This window comes from Xyrauchen texanus, chromosome 2 (genome assembly GCF_025860055.1).
Source record: "Xyrauchen texanus isolate HMW12.3.18 chromosome 2, RBS_HiC_50CHRs, whole genome shotgun sequence".
Classification (NCBI taxonomy): Eukaryota; Metazoa; Chordata; class Actinopteri; order Cypriniformes; family Catostomidae; genus Xyrauchen; species Xyrauchen texanus.
Window position 1 is genome coordinate 19,235,790 of NC_068277.1, and position 22,486 is coordinate 19,258,275.

The 22,486-nt window shown below is 37.5% G+C and overlaps 1 protein-coding gene across 1 annotated transcript in view; it reads left to right on the forward strand.

Moving 5' to 3' along the window:
• LOC127661559 (insulin receptor substrate 1-B-like) overlaps window positions 1-16,046 on the forward strand; it is a 65,692-nt gene extending 49,646 nt beyond the window's left edge. Inside the window, exon 3 of the mRNA XM_052152321.1 lies at window positions 12,227-16,046. Within this exon, the coding sequence (XP_052008281.1) occupies window positions 12,227-12,234 (8 nt within the window). The 3' untranslated portion in view covers window positions 12,235-16,046. The remainder of the gene's footprint in view (window positions 1-12,226) is intronic.
• Window positions 16,047-22,486: the final 6,440 nt, after the last annotated feature.

Genomic DNA, 22,486 nt, shown 5'->3' on the forward strand with positions numbered 1-22,486 from the left:
GGGATTTATTTTAACGAAAAATAGTACAAGTACATTTTTCAAGCAAAACATTTCACAAAAAGAAGTGTGTTAGGTTTTATAAGATAAAGGCCTTATAAAAACTTGTTTCTTATTTCATTTGATATTTTTGAACTTATTTCATACAAAATCACCTTTGTTTTGAGAGGTCTAGCATCATTTGTTTGCCAATGATAATTGATTTAAGGTTTTGTTATCTTATGCATTGATATTCATACATTTTTAAACATTAGTGGCTAAAACTTTTGGTCTCTATAAATTAAATGTGCAATTACTTATGTTCCTCGTGTTTTTTTTTTTTAAAAAACAGCAGCAGATATGACAGACCTAAAAAATCATTAACTAATTGTACAATGGTTGTTAAGGTGATGAGCACATGAAAAGAAATGTACAAGCGGCAGGAGGATACATTTTTTTATTTTGTATTTTTTTTTGGTCCCTCATTGAGAGATGAGATGGGGAAGACACAGTATTTTCTGTTTTGCTCATGAATAAATATTTGCCACAGCCTGTTGCCCGATGTTTGTGGGTTTGTGTGTGTGTGTTGACCACTTAGCCTCAAGTTCTCACTGAAGTTCTGTGCTGTGAATCAAAGGACAAGGCTTACAGAGTGTAACCTTAAACCTGTGGGGGAAAGGGGGAAATGACAGAGAAAAAGAGAGGGAGAGGAAGGAGGTAGAGAAACCTCTATTAATAATTAGTCATTTTAACATGTGATATTTAGGTCTGTATTTTGGCATGTTTTTTAAGGATGTGTGTGTGTGTGTGTGTGTGTGTGTGTGTGTGTGTGTGTGTGTGTGTGTGTGTGTGTGTGTGTGTGTGTGTGTGCGTGTGCGTGTGTACGTGGACAAATTCTGTCCAAATCTGAAGCTCTGAAAGGCCCTCAGTCAGCATTGCTCAATAAATGTACCGCTTACTCTTGGTTTTTCTTAATACCCTGAGCAAAACCCCTCCTAACTGTGAGCACATAAAAGGGTATTGAAAAATGACTTCTTGACAAATAATGAGGATTTAGATCACATTTAACAAACAATTTAGGCTAAATGTTTACATACATACATATATATACAGTGAGGAAAATAAGTATTTGAACACCCTGCTATTTTGCAAGTTCTCCCACTTTTAAATCATGGAGGGGTCTGAAATTGTCATCGTAGGTGCATGTCCACTGTGAGAGACATAATCTAAAAAAAAAAATCCAGTAATCACAATGTATGATTTTTTTAACTATTTATTTGTATGATACAGCTGCAAATAAGTATTTGAACACCTGAGAAAATCAATGTTAATATTTGGTACAGTAGCCTTTGTTTGCAATTACAGAGGTCAAATGTTTCCTGTAGTTTTTCACCAGGTTTGCACACACTGCAGGAGGGATTTTGGCCCACTCCTCCACACAGATCTTCTCTAGATCAGTCAGGTTTCTGGGCTGTCGCTGAGAAACACGGAGTTTGAGCTCCCTCCAAAGATTCTCTATTGGGTTTAGGTCTGGAGACTGGCTAGGCCACGCCAGAACCTTGATATGCTTCTTACAGAGCCACTCCTTGGTTATCCTGGCTGTGTGCTTCGGGTCATTGTCATGTTGGAAGACCCACCCTCGACCCATCTTCAATGCTCTAACTGAGGGAAGGAGGTTGTTCCCCAAAATCTCGCAATACATGGCCCCGGTCATCCTCTCCTTAATACAGTGCAGTCGCCCTGTCCCATGTGCAGAAAAACACCCCCAAAGCATGATGCTACCACCCCCATGCTTCACAGTAGGTATGGTGTTCTTGGGATGGTACTCATCATTCTTCTTCCTCCAAACACGGTTAGTGGAATTATGACCAAAAAGTTCTATTTTGGTCTCATCTGACCACATGACTTTCTCCCATGACTCCTCTGGATCATCCAAATGGTCATTGGCAAACTTAAGATGGGCCTTGACATGTGCTGGTTTAAGCAGGGGAACCTTCCGTGCCATGGATGATTTCAAACCATGACGTCTTAGTGTATTACCAACAGTAACCTTGGAAACGGTGGTCCCAGCTCTTTTCAGGTCATTGACCAGCTCCTCCCGTGTAGTTCTGGGCTGATTTCTCATCTTTCTTAGGATCATTGAGACCCCACGAGGTGAGATCTTGCATGGAGCCCCAGTCCGAGGGAGACTGACAGTCATGTTTAGCTTCTTCCATTTTCTAATGATTGCTCCAACAGTGGACCTTTTTTCACCAAGCTGCTTGGCAATTTCCCTGTAGCCCTTTCCAGCCTTGTGGAGGTGTACAATTTTGTCTCTAGTGTCTTTGGACAGCTCTTTGGTCTTGGCCATGTTAGTAGTTGGATTCTTACTGATTGTATGGGGTGGACAGGTGTCTTTATGCAGCTAACGACCTCAAACAGGTGCATATAATTTAGGATAATAAATGGAGTGGAGGTGGACATTTTAAAGGCAGACTAACAGGTCTTTGAGGGTCAGAATTCTAGCTGATAGACAGGTGTTCAAATACTTATTTGCTGCTGTATCATACAAATAAATAGTTAAAAAATCATATGTTGTGATTTCTGGATTTTTTTTTAGATTATGTCTCTCACAGTGGACATGCACCTACGATGACAATTTCAGACCCCTCCATGATTTCCAAGTGGGAGAACTTGCAAAATAGCAGGGTGTTCAAATACTTATTTTCCTCACTGTATATATATATATATATATATATATATATATATATATATATATACGCTCAACACTTTATTAGGAACAATATGGTCCTATTAAAGTGCCTGATGTGGTCTTCTACTGTTATAGCCCATCCGCATCAAGCTTTGATGTGTTACTTCACTGAGATACGTTTCTACTCACTACAATTATAGAGAGTGGTTATCTGAGTTACCAAAGCTTGAACCAGTCTGGCCATTCTCCGTTGACATCTCACCTCAACAAGGTTTTTCCGTCTGCAGAACTGCCCCTCACTGGATGTTTTTTGTTTTTGGCTCCATTCTGAGTAAACTCTAGAGACTATTGTTCGTGAAAATTCCAGGAGATCAGCAGTTACAGAAATACTCAAACCAGCCCGTCTGGCACCAACAATCATGCCACGGTCTAAATCACTGAGATCACTGTAAAGGGATTAATGGAAAGGAGGCGAGAACAGGCTTGAGAATATAAATAATATTTTAATACGAAACTTAAACAAAAAGACAAACACACAAAGGTGTCAGACAGCTGTCCGTAAATCTCCCTGTTGCACTGCAGCTTCCAGTCGGCCTTTATCCCTCTCTGAGGCTTGATTAGCCTGATCAGGGGCCGGGTGTGCGGAATCACAACCCGGCCCCGCCCTCCGTCCTGCCACAATCACATTCTATCCCCATTCTGATGGTTGATGTGAACTTTAACTGAAGCTTCTGACCTGTAGCTGCATGATTTTATGCATTGCACTGCTGATTATGATTATCTAATTAGATAATCGCATGAATAAGGAGGTTACATGTGTTCCCAATAAAGTGCTCCATGAGTGTATATGTTTGTGTATTTGGGGAAGGGATATTATGGCATGCGAAAATTGGACGCTTCATTTTGAGTGCTTTATTTTGAGCCTTTCTATCTGAACTGTGTGGGGAAATGTGGTACCCCTCGAGCATCTTTATTTTGGCCAAAATATGGGACGTCCCGTCCGGTTAATACGGGACAGCTGACAACCCTATGGTAGACATTTTACCTTAAAATCTTGTTGTAAAATCTTTAAAAAAAATTATTTGTCAGCTACTCACATATCAGCCTGTCCACAATCAGCTTCAGACAGCATGCCCACAGACTGCCCAGATCATTCAGTTCATTGCATTTGGCAATTAGGACAAGTGAGCTCCGATCAGATATCCTGACAGCAACGCAACAACTGGAAACTTTGTTGAAAGTGACATGCAAAATGTTGATTTTTGTGGTAAAATGTCCACAGAGTGTTGACAAAAAAAGAGTTTAAAATGTTAATTAATGCTAAGACGTCTGATGCTAGTTGGCGCTTGTCAGTAACTCTACAGAATGGGGTCAGTGTCAGGGTACCTGAACATTCGGCAGCAACTTATCAAGTTCCTGTTTGATCATGTTGGTCAGATGATCTGTTCTCTCATCTTGTCCAGAATAAACAACACTGAGTACCTTTCACACACATTCTTAAATCATTTATGCTTAATAAGCTGACAACATGTGTGGTCATGTGAACAACTTAAAAAAACTTTTAAATGGTTCAAGCATAAACCGGTCAGCACATGTAGATTTGTACCTATTACCCTTATTTTGCGTAGCATGTTAACACCTTTATCTGTGTTCTTACCATCTTATCCAATTTGTTCAAGTGCTGTGCACATGCCTGCTTACGTTTTGACTTGAACAGCAGTGAATAAGCTGATGATTTATATACTGTATGTGACAGGTATGTGATATATGCAGTTTAATTTTAGAGGGCTGTATGGAGATATTTATGGTATTTTAATTATATAGTGACAAAGTTGCTGTTCTATGATTTATTCTGGTTGGAGTTAGAGAGAGAAACATTCAGACAACGATTTATGTTGCATGTTTAAGCAAAGCCAAAAGAGTGGTTGGTCTTGAGGAACAAGAGGGTACAGATGAGTCAGCAAAGTGTGTGTGTGTGTGTGTTAGTTTAATGTTCATTGTTGGGTTTTTACCCACTGTCCTTTTCTCTTATAGAGTGTGTCTGCTTCATTCCTTCAATCACAAGGGCATCACAAAAAGCGATGTTTACACAAGGATACAGATTAAAATTTTCATTGCACAGACACTGAAATGTGTATTTTATCAACTTGGTTTTTACATTCTAAGAAGAAAATGAGAGTGGTGCTTGCCTGTGTAAAACTTCTGCATGGCTGCTAGGTGGATGCTTACTGGACAAAAGGGCACACACTCCCGAGTCTCTGTGATATCCTTGTCCCTAGATATGGCTCAGGTCCCTTAGATAAGTAATAGCACACCTTTCCTCAACAAGCCTCTCAATTGTCTCATTGCTTCATAGTGTTACTTGTAGTATTTTCACTCTTCTCCCTTTTTTAGTCATTTTGTTCTCATTTGCCTGACCTCGCTCGTTCTTTCTTTCAGTGTTTGCAGTGTGATAGTCTACAGCCATGTACCTTTCCTAAGGGCATTTGGGATGTGTGTGTCTCTGTGGGTGGGGTAGGTGTGTGTGTGTGTGTGTGTGACGACTGGCGCTTTTCACAGCTGTTGCTTCATGTCAATGTTGCTCGACCCGATTGTATGACACATACACACTCAAGTACTCACTCCTGGATAAACATATCATTATGTCACTGTTAAAGTTTGATGTGAAGCTGGTCAGTGATTGACAACCTCAGAGGATTAAAATGGATCTTTACATTTACATTTATGCATTTGGCAGACACTTTTATCCAAAGCGACTTACAGTGCACTTATTACAGGGACAATCCCCCTGGAGCAACCTGGAGTTAAGTGCCTTGCTCAAGGGCCCAACAGTGGCATCTTGGTGGTGCTGGGGCTTGAACCCCAAACCTTCTGGTCTGGTAACCCTGAGCCTCAACCACTGAGCCACCACTGCCCCCAAGAAATCATCGTTGCTGTCAGGATATCTTCAGTGACATATACTCAGCAGAAGGAAGATCAGTACTGAATGTCATGTATCTTGCTCGCTGTCTGTCTCTTACATAAAGGCACTCATATACACATAGATGTCCATACTTTCTTTCATACGCAGGAGGCATTACATACTACATGCATGCGATTTAGGGCCTCTCATCAGCTTTTCTTCCTGTCTTGTGTGCACACACAAACACATAGAGAGAGAGAGTCTGCAGACATCGTCTCACTCCCTAACCGTACTCACACTCACACTTAGCTAATGTGTGCTGACCCAGACAGATAAAACATAAAACATGTCACAGAGCAGACAGAGATAGAGAGAGGGGCAGACAGAGAGAGAGGGGGGGGGAGATGGGATGGAGTGGTCCCAGAGGCATTGTTAAATTGATCAGTGTACAGATGGATGCATATGTGATGAAATGAGAGAGATGGATAGATCTGTGGTCTAACTCATTACAGCTCTTAGTGCAGGAAATCGGTTTCTACCTGCAGCAATGCAGCTGTCATGTCAGAGCAAGTTTCAACATTTAGTATACATGTCCAACCATTTCTCTAAGCACTTGATTTTGTTTTTTGAATTTGCATTTCAATGTGAATTTAGTACATTTTTGTTTATGTAGCGCTGGCTGATATTTACTTGGAGACGCATGAATACAGCATTGTACAAAAGCAATCGTTTTCAATTTCTGATACCATTGTAGAAATTTATTATTTGCAGTAGGGCTGCATGATTATGACAAAAATCATAATTGCTGATTATTTCCTTTGCTATTGTAATTGTGATTATTCATTCTGAATAATAGAATTTACATTAACCCTTAAATAAATAGGAATTTCACCAAAAACTCTTACAATGCAACAAATCAGGACAAATCTAAAACGGGATTAATGACTTTTACATTGAAATTTCGTGAGACACAAATGGCTGTCAAAAATATATTGAGTTTCATATAACACAATTTAAACATATGAAACACATGAGCTACACATAAGTATTTTCTCAGGCACGTATTGAGTCTAAAAGTCTCTACATCATAGCTTTGCACTCAAAAAACCCATATTGTATATACTTACATATTTCTATATATATATATATATACATACTATATATACATATTGTTATTTGCACCTCTGGTTAGATGCTAACTGCATTTCATTGGCTCTGTACTTGTATTTTGCACAATGATAATAAAGTTGAATCTAATCTAATCTAATCTAAATACTGTAGATACACAATTTACATAATTTCAATAGTACACCCAAATGACAATTGTCATATCATACTGTTCATGTGATGTACTTGCTATAGTTTTGATGTTGTGTCTTAATAAAATAGCAATGTCAAATGTAAAGTCAATCACTGACACATCAGTGCCATCTTGAGTAAGAAATAACATGTAAAATATGTAGTATGTGTACATACATATGGGATACTGATAATTCACCATTAATGTTTCACAGAAAATCAACGTGATATAGTATTTATTTGTATGAATATAGTACTAATTTATTTTGCAATAAACAAAGAAATAGATATCCTGTAATAATAAACTTATATAGATACATATTAAATAATCATAAAAATATTATTTATGGAAGTGCAAAAAAAGCACAAAAAAAAGAATCTCTAATGACCCTATACACTTTTGGTACTTAAACCATTATAAAATGCAATTTTATTTTAATTGCAATTTTGGCATTTTTTTACAAGGGGTAAAATGAGGTCTGCATTTAAGTGTTCTAATATTATTTTATGTGGGGCAGATTCTTGCCATATTATTTATGTAGATTATGCATCAAAACTACTTCTGAAATGTGTCCTGAATTGCAGAAATTTGTTTTAATTGCATAAAAAACAAAAAGAGTTATTCATATTTTGCATAAATTGTACACAGAATAATTAAGATAGTGAGCATTACTAATATGCCTTTAGACTAATTTAAACATGTTAGATTTGCCTTTGCATTCATGCACATTATGGCCCAAAACTTACAGTATGTGGTATGCTGTAATTGACACTTTTTTCTGATGAAAACTTTTTATTGATTCACACAATTGACAAAGAAAAGAAAAACTTATATTCACAGAATCAACATTTAACCCCCATTATTCCCTTTCCCCTTCCCAATACCCAACCCCACCCTGACCCATAACAAATATCCCTGTGGTAACACTTGAGTATACACACACACACAACAAAAAATATATATATATAAAAATAATCACACACATTTAAACTATGCTTCTCTCTCCACTGCCCCTCCCTGAAAGCCCTCAAAGAAGGCCAAATAGCTGCCCCATTTTTTATTGAATGAACCTAAATTGCCTAGCCTTCTATATGACATTTTCTTGAATGCCGCCCCCCTCCCCCAATCTCTGTGAACACTCTTGAAATGAGGGTGCTCCAGCCAACTTCCATCACCTAGGAACAATCTGTCTGCTGATCATAACACTGGATAGGTCCCAATTTCGATGCATTTATCTAATATATTAATGTCCGCCCCCATCACCTAAAATACAGAGTCTGGGGCAAAATGAAATTTGAGTGCCCAATATGTCAAAAATAAAACTCTGAACCCTCAACCAAAATTCTTGGATCTTAACACACCACCAAAAAAAATGGATTGTATCCCCATCTTCTGAGTGGCATCGCCAGCAGGTGGGTGTGTCTTTCAGTCCTCCTTTCTTATCTTGGCTGCTAATGGTTCCAGGGTAAAACAGAACAATAGTGGGGAAAGATGGCAACCCTGCGGGGTGCCCTATCCAGAGTAAAATAGTCTGAAATTAAATAATTTGTTTGTACCGCCGCTAATCAAATGCCTTTTCGGCATCAAGTGAGATGGCAGTGACAGTAGTCTGATCATTCGCCACTGACCACATGATGTTGATGAAATGCCTAAAGTTATCAGAAGAGCTGCGGCCACGAATAAACCACACCTGATCTATATGTATAAGAAATAACTTTACTTAATCGATTAGCCAAAATATTTGACAAAAATTTGTACGTCTAGCTGGATCAGGGAAACTGGATGGTAACTCTTACACTCGCTTGGATCTTTGTCCTTTATAAGAATCAGACATATCAGGGCTTGTGTCATGATTGGCAGAAGATTTCCATTCTTTAATGATTCCATATAAAATTATAGCAAACGTGGAGCCAGTTCTGTAGCATAAGATCTAAAACTTTCAGCGGAAAAGCTATCTGGCCCCAGAGCCTTGCCTGTAGGCAAGGCCTTAATTACCTCACCAAGCTCCTCCAAGGTTATCTCAGATTCAAGAGAATTATTTTTATCACCCAACAGTTTAGGTAGTTCTAATGGTTACACAAAGTTTCTAATAACCTCTTCAGTAGAAGAAGATGTGGAAATATAAAGATCAAGCTAGAATTCTTTAAAAGCATTATAAATATCAGTGGCCGAGGTAAATATTTCACCACAAGCAGATTTCACTGAGTGAATGGTAGAAAAAAACTCTCTTTGTTTTATATATCGAGCCAGAAGCTTCCCTGCTTTGTCCCCTGACTCAAAGTATAACTGTCTTGCCCTGAATAGCCAAAACTCCACCTTCCGTGCCAAAATAGTATTATATCTGTATTTCAATCGGGTCAATTCTCTTAGGCCATTAGATGACATGTGGTGCTTCAGCTCTGCTTCTGCACTTTTAATATTCCCTTCCAATTCCACAAGTTCTTGTGCTTTGGATTTTTTGGTGAAAGTGGCATACTGTATAATGCTGCCCATAAGAACCACCTTAAGTGCCCCCCAAGCCACACCCACAGAGGATACTGAGGAGCAGTTGGTCTCCATATAGACACTGATTTCAAGCTTTAGCATTTGTAGGAATTCAGTATTTTACAAGAGGGATATGTAAAAGCTCCAACTATATGATTTCCTTTTCTACATATGTGGCAACACCTCTAAACACACCAGGGCATGATCTGAGACTAAAATGTTTCCAGGTGAGCAATCAACAACAGAAGAAATGAGGGACTAAGATCCATCCATCCATCCATCGTCAACCGCTTATCCTGTGTACAGGGTCGCGGAGGGACTAAGATATATAAAAAAAAATCTATTCTAGAGTCAATCATATGGACAGATGAAAACAAATTATAGTCCCTACCAGATTCAGGTTCAGACAAAAATCTCCAAAAATCTGTAAGACCAAGATTTTTACACATCCTGTGATGCGTCAATATTGCTCTAGAGGGTTTTGCACACTTTTGCTTCACTATAATCAAGGACTGAGTCCATCAAAAGAGATAAAATAAGTGGTATTTGGTCATGTGATCATGAGCCCAGCTCCAGGTAAAAAAAAAAAAACAGCTTTTTCTAGGCTACTGATATAACTTCAATTGTCTTTATCTCTGGTGGGGGGATAAAAATGGACAAGGGGATACATTTACATAAAAAAAATCGGTATTTACCAAAAATAAAAGTGCTATCTTAATGTAAATCAAAGAGTTGTTTTTTTTGTCTATCGCTGCACCTGTCCCTTCCCCACACTTTTGCTTTGTGATGGGAAAGTGTATATGTCCCTAAATGTTTGTGCATTGATGCTCCTCTGTTGCTTTCTTCCTCTCTCTCTCTCTCTCTCTCTCTCTCTCTTTCTCTCTCTTTCCTGATTGTTCATTTGAGTCTTTCAGTCCCAGTGGATGGAACGTCTTGTCCTAGGGGGACTAAATATAACGTTGCTCAGAGAAGAAAAGATGTGGAGAGAGCAACCTTTTACAATTAGAGCCATGACTAGACAATTGTGGGAAACAAGCAAAAGGAACATTGGTTCATTTTCAGATAATCAAATGTCACATGTCATTTTTTTGTACATTATTAACAACTTAATATGGAAAAAGCAAATTACTTTTAAAATCATATTTCAGATTTTGGATTTGATTGATATAGTGCTTTGTAGTTATTATGTTTTGCTTCCATTTATAACAGTTAAGAGTTACAATTGGAAAATGATCAATAAACAGCATGTACAGTACTTCTATAAAATAAATATATCCGGGCAATACAGCATTTCAGCTGTGCTAAAATACACACTATGTTAAACATGCTAAATCTTGTATATTGTCACAACAAAAATCTTTGCATTTTGCACCAAGATTATGTAGCCTATGCTTCAGAACCCCATATAGCAATACTTGTGGTTTAGTACAGCTACAGATCAGAGGATGAGTGTGCAAAACTGGGGGGGTCAATCCTCATTCCCAGTGGTATGAAAGTGAGTATACTGTTGTAAATCTGCTTAAATTGTGAATGAAAAATCTGTGCAAAAGTTGGCTTCTGTTTGGACCTTACAATTAGTGCACTTTCGGATAGTCATTTTGAATAAAAAATAATGTTAGCTAAAATGTTTGCTTAACAAGTAAACCGCTTGAATGTCAACAAAAAAAACAGACCTTTGTTAACACATAGGATTTGTTAACACATATGAAGTAAAAATGCAAATCTGCTTATTTTAAACTTTTCTGAGACATCTAAATTGAGTGCTTTCCTTCTTTGTAGCTTATTTTGTTTCTTCATGGCAATTAGAGTGGGACATGGCACAGAATAGCATAGTATATGTTTAGAAGTGGGTGCCCAGAAAAACCCGTAGATTAGACCCATCAAATGTTGAATGTTCTCTCTAAATTATTTGCTGTCTATTTAGTTTAGGTTTATCTAAATTAATTTGATTATTTTCATAAACAGCCAATAATGGTTATAAATGACAGGATGTTAGGCAAAGCAAGAGGTAGACTGGAGAGGTTGAGATAGAGGTAATTTGTTCTTTTACGAATAATGACTACCAATTTAATAGTCAGTGTTCACACTCTTTAGGATGTGTCAGCGCCCGGTGATTGTTTTGTTTATGCCAGAGTCACATTTGCAGACTGACTGCTGGCACACATTGGATTGATTGGATGACTCACACACAGAGAATTTCACATATACATGTATTGTACTTATATGTGATTTTACCTATGTGTGACATCAAATATAGTATCCACCTCTCATAAACACAGTTACATATATTATTCACATTAATATGGGCTTATAATAACATATAATGGCTTATCATTCTCATTTAACATTATGAGCTCCTAACCTCTTATCTCAATAGCAGGACAAAATGTTACAATGCAATTACAAATATCTTTTCTGATAAGAAACAGAAACAGCCACAGAAGAACATTTCTGAAGATTTTTTGCAATTGCGCAAATGTTGGGGGGGACAATAAACATAACAATTCTCAAGAGCAATTTTTTTTGTTGTTGCCCCGTTTGCATTTTTATTATTTTATTTCTTAAACAATTATTTTAAGAATATATCTTTATATTATTTACAATACACATATTTTAATGATATTTTAGGGGGGACAACCCTCTGACCCCCCACCCGCGCGATTTCCGCCTATGGTGCAGCAGATCAGTGTATGGGGTTACAATACCTCTCAACCAGAATTTGAATTAACCTTATTCTTAGACTTCGAATGTAATGATGAAACAGCTCTAAATGCATTGCTTATAGTTTTACTAATGTATTACCTTGAAGGTTGAAATTAATTTAAGAATATTCTTTGGAGTTAAATGTATCTCTAATTTTTGTCTTTTTCAGAATGTTGATGACTGTTCCTGGTACAGTGAAATTCTGGGAAATGGAATGCTGGAACTATCCTGTGCACCTTAAAGCACATGTCAGAACAGTACAGAGAGAGGTTTGTGTGTGTGTGGGCAAAGCCCAAGCAACATTGTAGGCACTTTTTGAAAAACCATTCTGAAAGGATTTTTTGCAGTAAACAATGGGATCAGCAACAACTGCCTTTGCTGTCCAGACTTTCTACAGACAAGCACAACATGCAATCATAGAGGAAAATGAAGACTGACTGCCAACACGGAGCCAATGACAATGAACCCTGATCTTCACCAGTAACTTGAACAGTTTGTGTCCAGTATTCACAAAAGGATTCAATCATTATATGAAATAAAGATTAATTAGGTTGAACATATTATGTACAGTATACACAAAAAAAGTGCCTATAGTTTTTAATTGTTGCTTTTTGAATATAGACTTTAGTTTTTTTCAGGCACTGTCTGACATGCTTGAAGAAAAAAGGTTGTCTTTCTGTTACTTTCTGTTATAAAAAGATAAAATCAGCAGGAAAAGAGGCTCTTTCAGAGTGCTTTAGACCTTAAAGAGCAACATGCAGGTTGGACACCCCTATATAGCATAGTGTATGTTGATGATAAAACAACTAGATTTTCTGAACTGGAGTAATATATATTTAGCCATTAACGATATTTTGAGATAAATTGTGATAAAATAACTTCCGCGTCTATAAAGCACTAACCGGAAGTGACGATGGGCGAGGGAGTCTGGTCAAGTTCAAGCTCAGGTTACAATGTATGCGAATGAAGAAACCGAGTTCTCCGGTGTGGACGAACATGCCTATGATGGCCCACAGGCCTATAATTATGTGCAAATTAAGAGTTAAAATAATTAAAAGTAAGACTTACTCTGCTAAGTCCTCGTTTTCGTTGCACAGAATGTCTGCTAACGTTAGCACTTTGTCCTCCAGTCCAGCCCGCGCCAAAATCCGGTGTAAACTTTGACGGTGGACTTGATTCCATCGAGTGCACCGAGGGAACAGCATCAGTAATCAGCCTCACGTGGTCCTTACTCCGAAATCCCATCCGAGACTCCAACAAATCTCCAGGTCGATAATTCTCCGGAGTGAAATGTGCGCCACAAACGACCGAGTGTGTGGTAACAGACACGGCAGTGAAGTCTGCTCTCTTCACCTGCACAAAACGCTCTCAAGACCGAAAAGCCTTGTTTTTTTCTAGAAGGAAAATGATGGACACGATGTCCTGACAGGCTGGAATTCGTGCAACCAGCACAAACACAATAATTTACCATTATGGCTTCTCTAAAACTTTCTGTCTCTCACTACTGCTCTAACTACATCAACACCCACAATGAGAGCTGACCGCAAGCTCTTTTGTTTGCCTCGCCCTACGTCATATGACGCGTTGATAGCGGGAAAGGCGTATTCCAGAGCCTAGCACATTTTCATCAAAATCTCTACATCAAATGAGATTTCATTAGTAATTTCTACATATGTGTTTTTAAAAGACCTCTGCAGACAATATAAAGTATTAATTCAGTTATAAATTCAACCTGCATGTTGCTCTTTAAGATGCAATGTTTCATTTTATGTGATTGAATAAAGGCTTTGAGGGATAGACAGTCCATTAAATGTGTTGTCATTAGATCTCAATGTTCTAGATTCTTTTTTTGTCCTCTCGAATTCTTTAGCATGTCATATTCTGAATGTTTTGTCAGCTGAACAATTGACACCAAACAGTACAACCCACTGAACAGACTACATCTATTCCTCACAACCTTGTTTTAATTTTGAAAAATTAAATAGTGCATCTATCTTGACTAATGTTAGATATCAACGGTATTGTTGGGTGATAATTATGATGATGAAGAAAAAGTCATTATGAAACTCAAATGGTGTTTAGCTAACCTTGCCTGCTAGCTTTATTGATTCAATGCATCACCCATCTTTTGACCAGTTCATCATCCTCCATTTTTTCTTTTTTTCTCCTATTATTGTCCTCCCTTCTACCTATGCTTGATACGTTCCAGCTGTGCATTAGTACTAAAGTGTCTGTCTCTCTTATCTCTCTGTTTCTCTGCATCTCTCCCTTTCCCTTCTGCTCCCTTCCCAGCATCGCCCTGAAAGGAACCAGTTAAAGACATTTGGCTCAGTGACATTAAGAGTCTATTTTTACTCTAAGGGTGGGGCAATTCTGATGGTGTCCTGCGGTAACTTACCTCGACTGGCACGCAAGGATGCTAGCTGACCCAATCCACACTAGACTATACCAATGTTAGTCTCAAATGGGGGTGTGTAAAGGATATTATATGAAAATCCTCCCTATTCTCTGTATTACAGTGACACCCATTGCTGGCCAACAGTGGTAAAATAAAAACATGATTTTGAGTGTAGGCATCTGCATTAATCATTTGTTTTATTTATTCCCATTCTTGGGAGTATTTTATTTAGTTTTTCTGATGATGAATATGTCCATTAAAGTTTTCATTTTCTTTTTTTTAAAGAGCCCATGAAATCGAAACTGTAGTTGTGTGGCTTTTAGTTCATGTCTGTTTACTTTGAGATCATATACACTCACTTAACACTTTATTAGGAACACCTACATATTCATGCAATAATCGAATCCGCCAATTGTGTGGCAGCAGTCCAATTTATAAAATCAAGCAGATATGGTCAAGAGCTTGTTGTTTATTTAGTTAATGTTCACATCAACAATCAGAATGAAACAATAGGACCATAGTGTTCCTATCAAAGTGCTAAGTGAGTGTATTTGGCTCTTTTATCAGCCTCTGAAAGACCTCTGGGATTTAGAGCTTTTGTGATGAATAAATTAATCCTCAATATTTATGCTTTTCAATGTATGATGTTATGTGTTTGTGCTTGTATATACCAATAGTGTGTTTGTTCCTTCCTATTCATTGAAATGGTTCAGTATGTTCTGGTCTGTCATATGATTGCTTAGATACAGAATGTAACAAATGGTGTTTATTGGATCCAGATTGAGCTGGTCTAAAAGAAAATCACTCTTGCTGCATTAGAAAGCAGAGTTGGAAATAACCAGTCTTATTTTGTGAGTATCCCCACATAGTAGCTAAACTTATACAGAACAGGTCATTATGCAAATTAATGCTAAACAATATGGTTTGCTACTTGTAGCAGGAGGTACATTTACACAATGTTCATTTAAATTCATCCAAATAATGTCCAAGTTTAAATGTGCTGTAATTTGCAGTGTACATTTCAACATTCAGACACTAAGGTAATCATAAAAATGTCAAGCCAAAGAACTAGACAGTCAGACAAATTCATTTAGAACACAGAATATTGAAAGGCAAAATAATCATATCGAAACAATTACAATCTCATTAGTCCACAAAACTGCCTCAAGTCTTTGAGAGTTTAATGGCAAACAGTGCAGTCCATCAATGCAGATTATTAACACTAAGAGGCACCATGTGAATAGTGCAAATGGTCAAATTATGCATAGGATTATAGTGAGAGAGGACAGTTCTATAGGCTTTGCTGCTGTTTTGTCATACATTACTATAGGTGAACAGAAGTTTACTAAAGATATTTTGTGTATGGTTCCTGTTGACAGGGATTGTAAGAAATGACAATGCTGTTTTTTTATGTTGAAATTTTCATGCTGCTTATAAAAAGGGCAGCCGAGCCAATGTTTATATTACTCATGTCTTTTTGTTGCTCTGTAAAAAATAAAAAAAATTATATATAAACTGAATTTTGCTGAAAATTTGGCTTTATTTTGCTTAAGTTCATGAACAGTAAAGCACTTAATAAAATAAAATAAACTTGCTGAAAAGAAATACTGTGTCCCTCATAGCTGTTATGTACAGTATCACAAGCACTCACATACACATATAGTGGCCCCATAAAACTATTTGGACACTTAAAATTGTAAGACTTTCATTGCATTATATATTTTCATAACTACCTTTCTGAGCCATTTCTTTTTTCAATTACTTTTAAAAGATATTTAGTGGCTTTATAAAATCAGCTATACTCACACATGCTATTTCTTTAAAATAAATAGCACTTGGCATGATGTTTTTTATTAAATGCAATGACATTTTGTGGCTTAAGTGACCAAATACTTTGTGGGGCCACTGTATATAGTTCTTAATATACTGAGCTTCTTTCTACCCTCTCATCCGTATACCTCCCTCACACTCCCTCTTTGGGACAGATAGTGTGGTAACAGTATCTGAGACTATTTATGAATAGAAACCTATCTACCTTCACTCGGGCCTGATACCTACAGTACACACAATCTGAAAGGGTCATTTCACACATTTTTCAGCATGTTTCACCAGCACAAAAGAGATCTTTATGTGGACGGTCTGGTTTCAACTTATTAAGTGCACATTCTAACATTGGTCAAAGGTTGGATCTCTGGAATTGGTAGTAAAGGCACTGGTGACCTATCATTGCAGTATTTGCATCATTCAGAACACACAGCAGTCCTAGAACTTCTCAAAGTAGACTCAATATGAATAAAACCCTAAGCAGGGAAGCTCTAACACTTTTGCTATTTAATAGAATTTAGTTGCACACATCAGCAACTCGTGTATGAAAAAAACAGTTGACCCTTTGACACCATTGTGATGACACAAACACTCTCATCTACAGGTGAAACATGGATCTGAAGGAGTTCTCCACCCATGACATGGTTGTAGCCCACACATGTCTAGTTTTCCAGCCTGGTCCCCAGGGCCTGTGTCTCTGGAAGACTACTGAACTACTGACATGACAAAAAGTGATACAAATTATATAAAAAATATGAGTATATCAACAGTTGGCCACTATAGCATATATCTGGGAACAGCAAACCACTGATTTCGTGTCTTCATTGTTTTATGGAGGTATACATGTGGATACAGTAATTATAGGATTTATTGCCTAAGGTTATTAATGTAATAATCCATTTTCTTTTTTAAATGGAACAAGTTTCTCAGTGAGCAATCCATGTGATACAAAATGAATATATTTTAACAAAAAAATATTTTAAGATGTACACATTTCATAACAAAATTAAATCAAACTGAATTGAGTTGGCTAATCTTTAACTAAATAAAATATTTTAAGTGTTATTAAATGAATTTAGCTAAAAATTATACAACTCAATTTGATGGATTTTTGTTATTAAATTTAAATGCAAATATTTTAAAAATAGGCAAAACTATATATATATATACAGGTGAAACTCGAAAAATTTGAATATCGTGCAAAAGTTCATTAATTTCAGTAATTCAACTTAAAAGGTGAAACTAATATATTATATAGACTCATTACAAGCAAAGTAAGATATTTCAAGCCTTTATTTGATATAATTTTGATGATTATGGCTTATAGCTTATGAAAACCCCAAATTCAGAATCTCAGAAAATTAGAATATTGTGAAAAGGTTCAGTATTGTAGGCTCAAAGTGTCACACTCTAATCAGCTAAACACCTGCAAAGGGTTCCTGAGCCTTTAAATGGTCTCTCAGTCTGGTTCAGTTGAATTCACAATCATGGGGAAGGCTGCTGACCTGACAGTTGTGCAGAAAACCATCATTGACACCCTCCAAAAGGAGGGAAAGCCTCAAAAGGTAATTGCAAAAGAAGTTAGATGTTCTCAAAGTGCTGTATCAAAGCACATTAATAGAAAGTTAAGTGGAAGGGAAAAGTGTGGAAGAAAAAGGTGCACAAGCAGCAGGGATGACCGTAGCCTGGAGAGGATTGTCAGGAAAAGGCCATTCAAATGTGTGGGGAGCTTCACAAGGAGTGGACTGAGGCTGGATTTACTGCATCAAGAGCCACCACACACAGACGGGTCCTGGACATGGGCTTCAAATGTCAAACGTCTTACCTGGGCTAAAGAAAAAAAGAACTGGTCTGTTGCTCAGTGGTCCAAAGTCCTCTTTTCTGATGAGAGCAAATTTTGCATCTCATTTGGAAACCAAGGTCCCAGAGTCTGGAGGAAGAATGGAGAGGCACACAATCCAAGATGCTTGAAGTCCAGTGTGAAGTTTCCACAGTCTGTGTTGGTTTGGGGAGCCATGTCATCGGCTGGTGTTGGTCCACTGTGCTTTATTAAGTCCAGAGTCAACGCAGCCGTCTACCGGGACATTTTAGAGCACTTCATGCTTCCTTCAGCAGACAAGCTTTATGGAGATGCTGACTTCATTTTCCAGCAGGACTTGGCACCTGCCCACACTGCCAAAAGTACCAAAACCTGGTTCAATGACCATGGTATTACTGTGCTTGATTGGCCAGCAAACTCGCCTGACCTGAACCCCATAGAGAATCTATGGGGCATTGCCAAGAGAAAGATGAGAGACATGAGACCAAACAATGCAGAAGAGCTGAAGGCCGCTATTGAAGCATCTTGGTCTTCCATAACACCTCAGCAGTGCCACAGGCTGATAGCATCTATGCCACGCCGCATTGAGGCAGTAATTAATGCAAAGGGGCCCAAACCAAGTACTGAGTACATATGCATGATTATACTTTTCAGAGGGCCGACATTTCTGTATTTAAAATCCTTTTTTTTTATATTGATTTCATGTAATATTCTAATTTTCTGAGATTCTGAATTTGGGGTTTTCATAAGCTGTAAGCCATAATCATCAAAATTATATCAAATAAAGGCTTGAAATATCTTACTTTGCTTGTAATGAGTCTATATAATATATTAGTTTCACCTTTGAATTTGAATTACTGAAATTAATGAACTTTTGCGCGATATTCAAATTTTTCGAGTTTCACCTGTATATACTGTATATATGTTTTCTTTTTGTTTATTTGTATATGCGTGTCTCTTCAACTTTGGGCACTTTTAGCATTGTGGACTTCTAGAAAGTATAGTCTTATTAAAACACTTTACAAAGTCTCACTATTTGTTTTTAAAGGTAAAGCAGTGTGTCATTCTTGAAAATAAAATGTAAAATCCCACCACAGTGTGATATGCATATCTCAAATTCTGTATTTTGTTAAATATACATATTTTATGTATCCTAAATTAACGCAATTAAAATGTGTTCACACTTTTTGCAGAATTTACAGAATTACAGTTTGATTGGAAATGACACCCAATAAAATATTCTGCTCGCCAGTGTTATTCCCCTTGAATGTGTGTGTGTGTGTGTGTGTGTGTGTGTGTGTGTGTGTGTGTGTGTGTGTGTGTGTGTGTGTGTGTGTGTGTGTGTGTGTGTGTGTGTGTGTGTGTTCTTCAAACAACTAACTTTTGAAAAAAAAAGTTTTTTTAGGGACAAAATTGATAGCACAAATGTTGTAGAGTTGTAATTTTTGAAACATTTATAGAAATAATTTCCAACAAAAATTATTGAAATGGTTTAGATTATCAGTTCTACACATGCATTCATTTGTACTTTTATTTTAGATATATATATATACAGTATGATGGATTCTTATAGTTTAATATTGAAAGTCTGGTTCTGGGACATGGCTAAAATAGGAAAAAAATTTACTGTAGGCATTTGAAAATGAATGTTTATTCCAAGTTTATTTGTTTTAATTAGCAGGTGTGGTCGGTGGCTCCTGCAATAATTCCTCATGGTTTTCACTTTTCACATAATAATTAAAAAAATTATTTAAATTATAAACATTTATATTACTGCTAATAGCTCTAGCCCAGAACATTACCCTCTTACAGCCTGGCCATGCAGCAGGAAGTCCTCTTGCTTTATTACTTCCCTTTTGGCTGAGCAAGGCAGGAAGACCAGTGAATATGTGTATATGAGAGAGAGAAAGAGAGAGAGAGAGAGAGAGAGAGAGAGAGAGAGAGAGAGAGAGAGATAAAGAAAGAGAGAGAGAGACCTAAATTGATATCAGAATGGCATATTACCATAATACGCTTACCCTTGGCATTTCTACATACAGCAGAAAAGTAAGAGCAGTACGCCATTCCAAACTTTGGCCTAGTCTTTGTTATTGGAAGCCAATCTTTCTGTTGCATTGTTTCATTTAATTTTCTCACATCACATCCCTGCGTTTTATGCTGACTCATAGATTTAATTCTGGCACAGTTGTAGCCAATCAGAAATGTGTTTAATCCATGATCCTCACTGATTTCTCAGTCATTTCAGTGGAGGGTCCAACCAAAGTTTACCAGACGCAGGTCGATTAGGAACAGTAGTTTTGCTGTGTGTACTCATTGCCCACGGCATAGAGGGTAGTTATGTTTTAATGCATTTTAATACCCTGTCATTACACCCTTTTTGCCTGATTGCTGTAATGTACATAGCTAGACAAAATCATCTTTCTCTGTGACCTTTTTCATCAGCTAGTTTCTTTTGCTTTATTTTCTGTATTTCTCTCTCTCCTTATTTTGCAACAGAAATGGTTGCTTATATTAACATGTTTGTGTGCTTTTAGACCACTGTATAAGGACAGAGGAAGATGGACTCTAGTTAAGCTGAGGTTTCTTATTATTTATCTCAGATGGGTTGAATTTCTTTTTAGGAATGGTTCAGATTAACTATCAGAAGTCATTGTACATTTACACAAAAGAACTGCTTGTACCCTAGCAACACCCAAAGACAAGTTTTAGAGTGTGAATAGCATAAGAGGACAGGGAGGGGTCACGTCACTGCGGGGCCTCTATATTTTATTTTCCCCGAGAGCTGCCTGAGAACCCACAGACACATGCTACAGAATTCCCCCACAGACAGAGAGAGGAGGGAACGAGGGAGGGACAGAGGAGGGTAGTGTGAGAAAACGACAGAATGCAAACGTGTTCACACACAGGGCAATTTTCAAAATGTTTGCCTTTTAATCTTTCAGTCCACCTTTGCTTATTAAATCAAAATACATTAGTCAAATACTAAAGAAAAACATTTAATGGCTATTTAATACAATGGAGCTTTAAGATTCTTCTCTGTGTTCACTGCAAACTTCTTAACTTTCCAAGCATTTTAAGTGGGAAGTGTGGTTATCCATTGTATAATGTATGCAGTCATAACTGACAGAAATCCCTCAGTTTTTTTTCTTCTTCTTGTCCTGGCCTCATGCTGAGGCAATGTAGATGGGGCATAGACAATGGGATGTTTGCTTAGGTCTTTCTAATAGAAAAAGATCAGGAGTCATACTCGCAAATGTGGCGGTTACCGCTTTGATAGAAGGCTATTGTATTATCCATGCAAAATTATTGAATTAAAAGCATTTTGTAGTTCTGCTTATCCATTTTACTCTCTTGCAATCAGGATAGACCTGCTTTTTGAAATCCATGCACAAAAAAAGTGAAAGAGTAATGTATAATTAATATGCTCTTTCGTTCACATGCTTTTCCAGGTACTTTTTCCATGATGGTTGCACAGTGCTAATTCAAACATAAAAAACACATGAAAAAACTCCACAATGAACTCGAAGAACCCTGTGAATGTGTTAATACAGTACAGCACATGCACCCCATCTGCTGGCCATCAGAGACTCACGCACTTTGAACATGTTGGAACCAGCATTTGTTGACATTATTCGCACAGTAGAGCCATCTTTGACAAGAATTACAATGAGGCTGTGAGGGATATACATACAGTGTCTTTGGGTTTTACAGTTGTTTAAAGTGTTTTTGGATCATCAATCATCAATCATCATCAAAGCTTTATTAAGGACACACACGTTCCAAAACACAAACAAAAAAACAGATAAATACAACACAGTCCACAATATCACCTATTTACATATAGGCTAAAACGCCAGTGGTTCCACATACTGGAGAAGAATCTTATGGCAATTTTCCACTGCACGTTACGGTTCGACTCGCCTCAACTCTACTCACTGTACATTTCTGAACTTGCATTTCCACTGCAGTTTAGCGCCATCTCAATGTGGGTGGGATTATAGGCTGATTGTCACAGTTGCGCCGCATCTACTGCCGTGACATCATCTTAAACACGACACAAACTGACCAAAAAAATGACACGACCGCTGTTACCAGCTCATTGTGCTGTATAAAGCAGTTGTTGCATGGTGATTTTACACAAGTGTAACAGTTAAATTGGCCTGGTTGTTTTAGAAGCAAGCTTCCAGTTGCTGGTCAACTAAATAAAGTGAAGCTTTTAAGCAGAGTATAGAGTTAACATAACAAAACATAAAAAAACATACTGTCTTACTGATGTAACCTCCGTTCCCTGATGGAGGGAGCCCAGACATCTCTGATCTTTGAGAAAGGTCAATGGGAATTGGCATGTGGGATTTCCATGCCACTCCCCCAGACATACGGGTATAAAA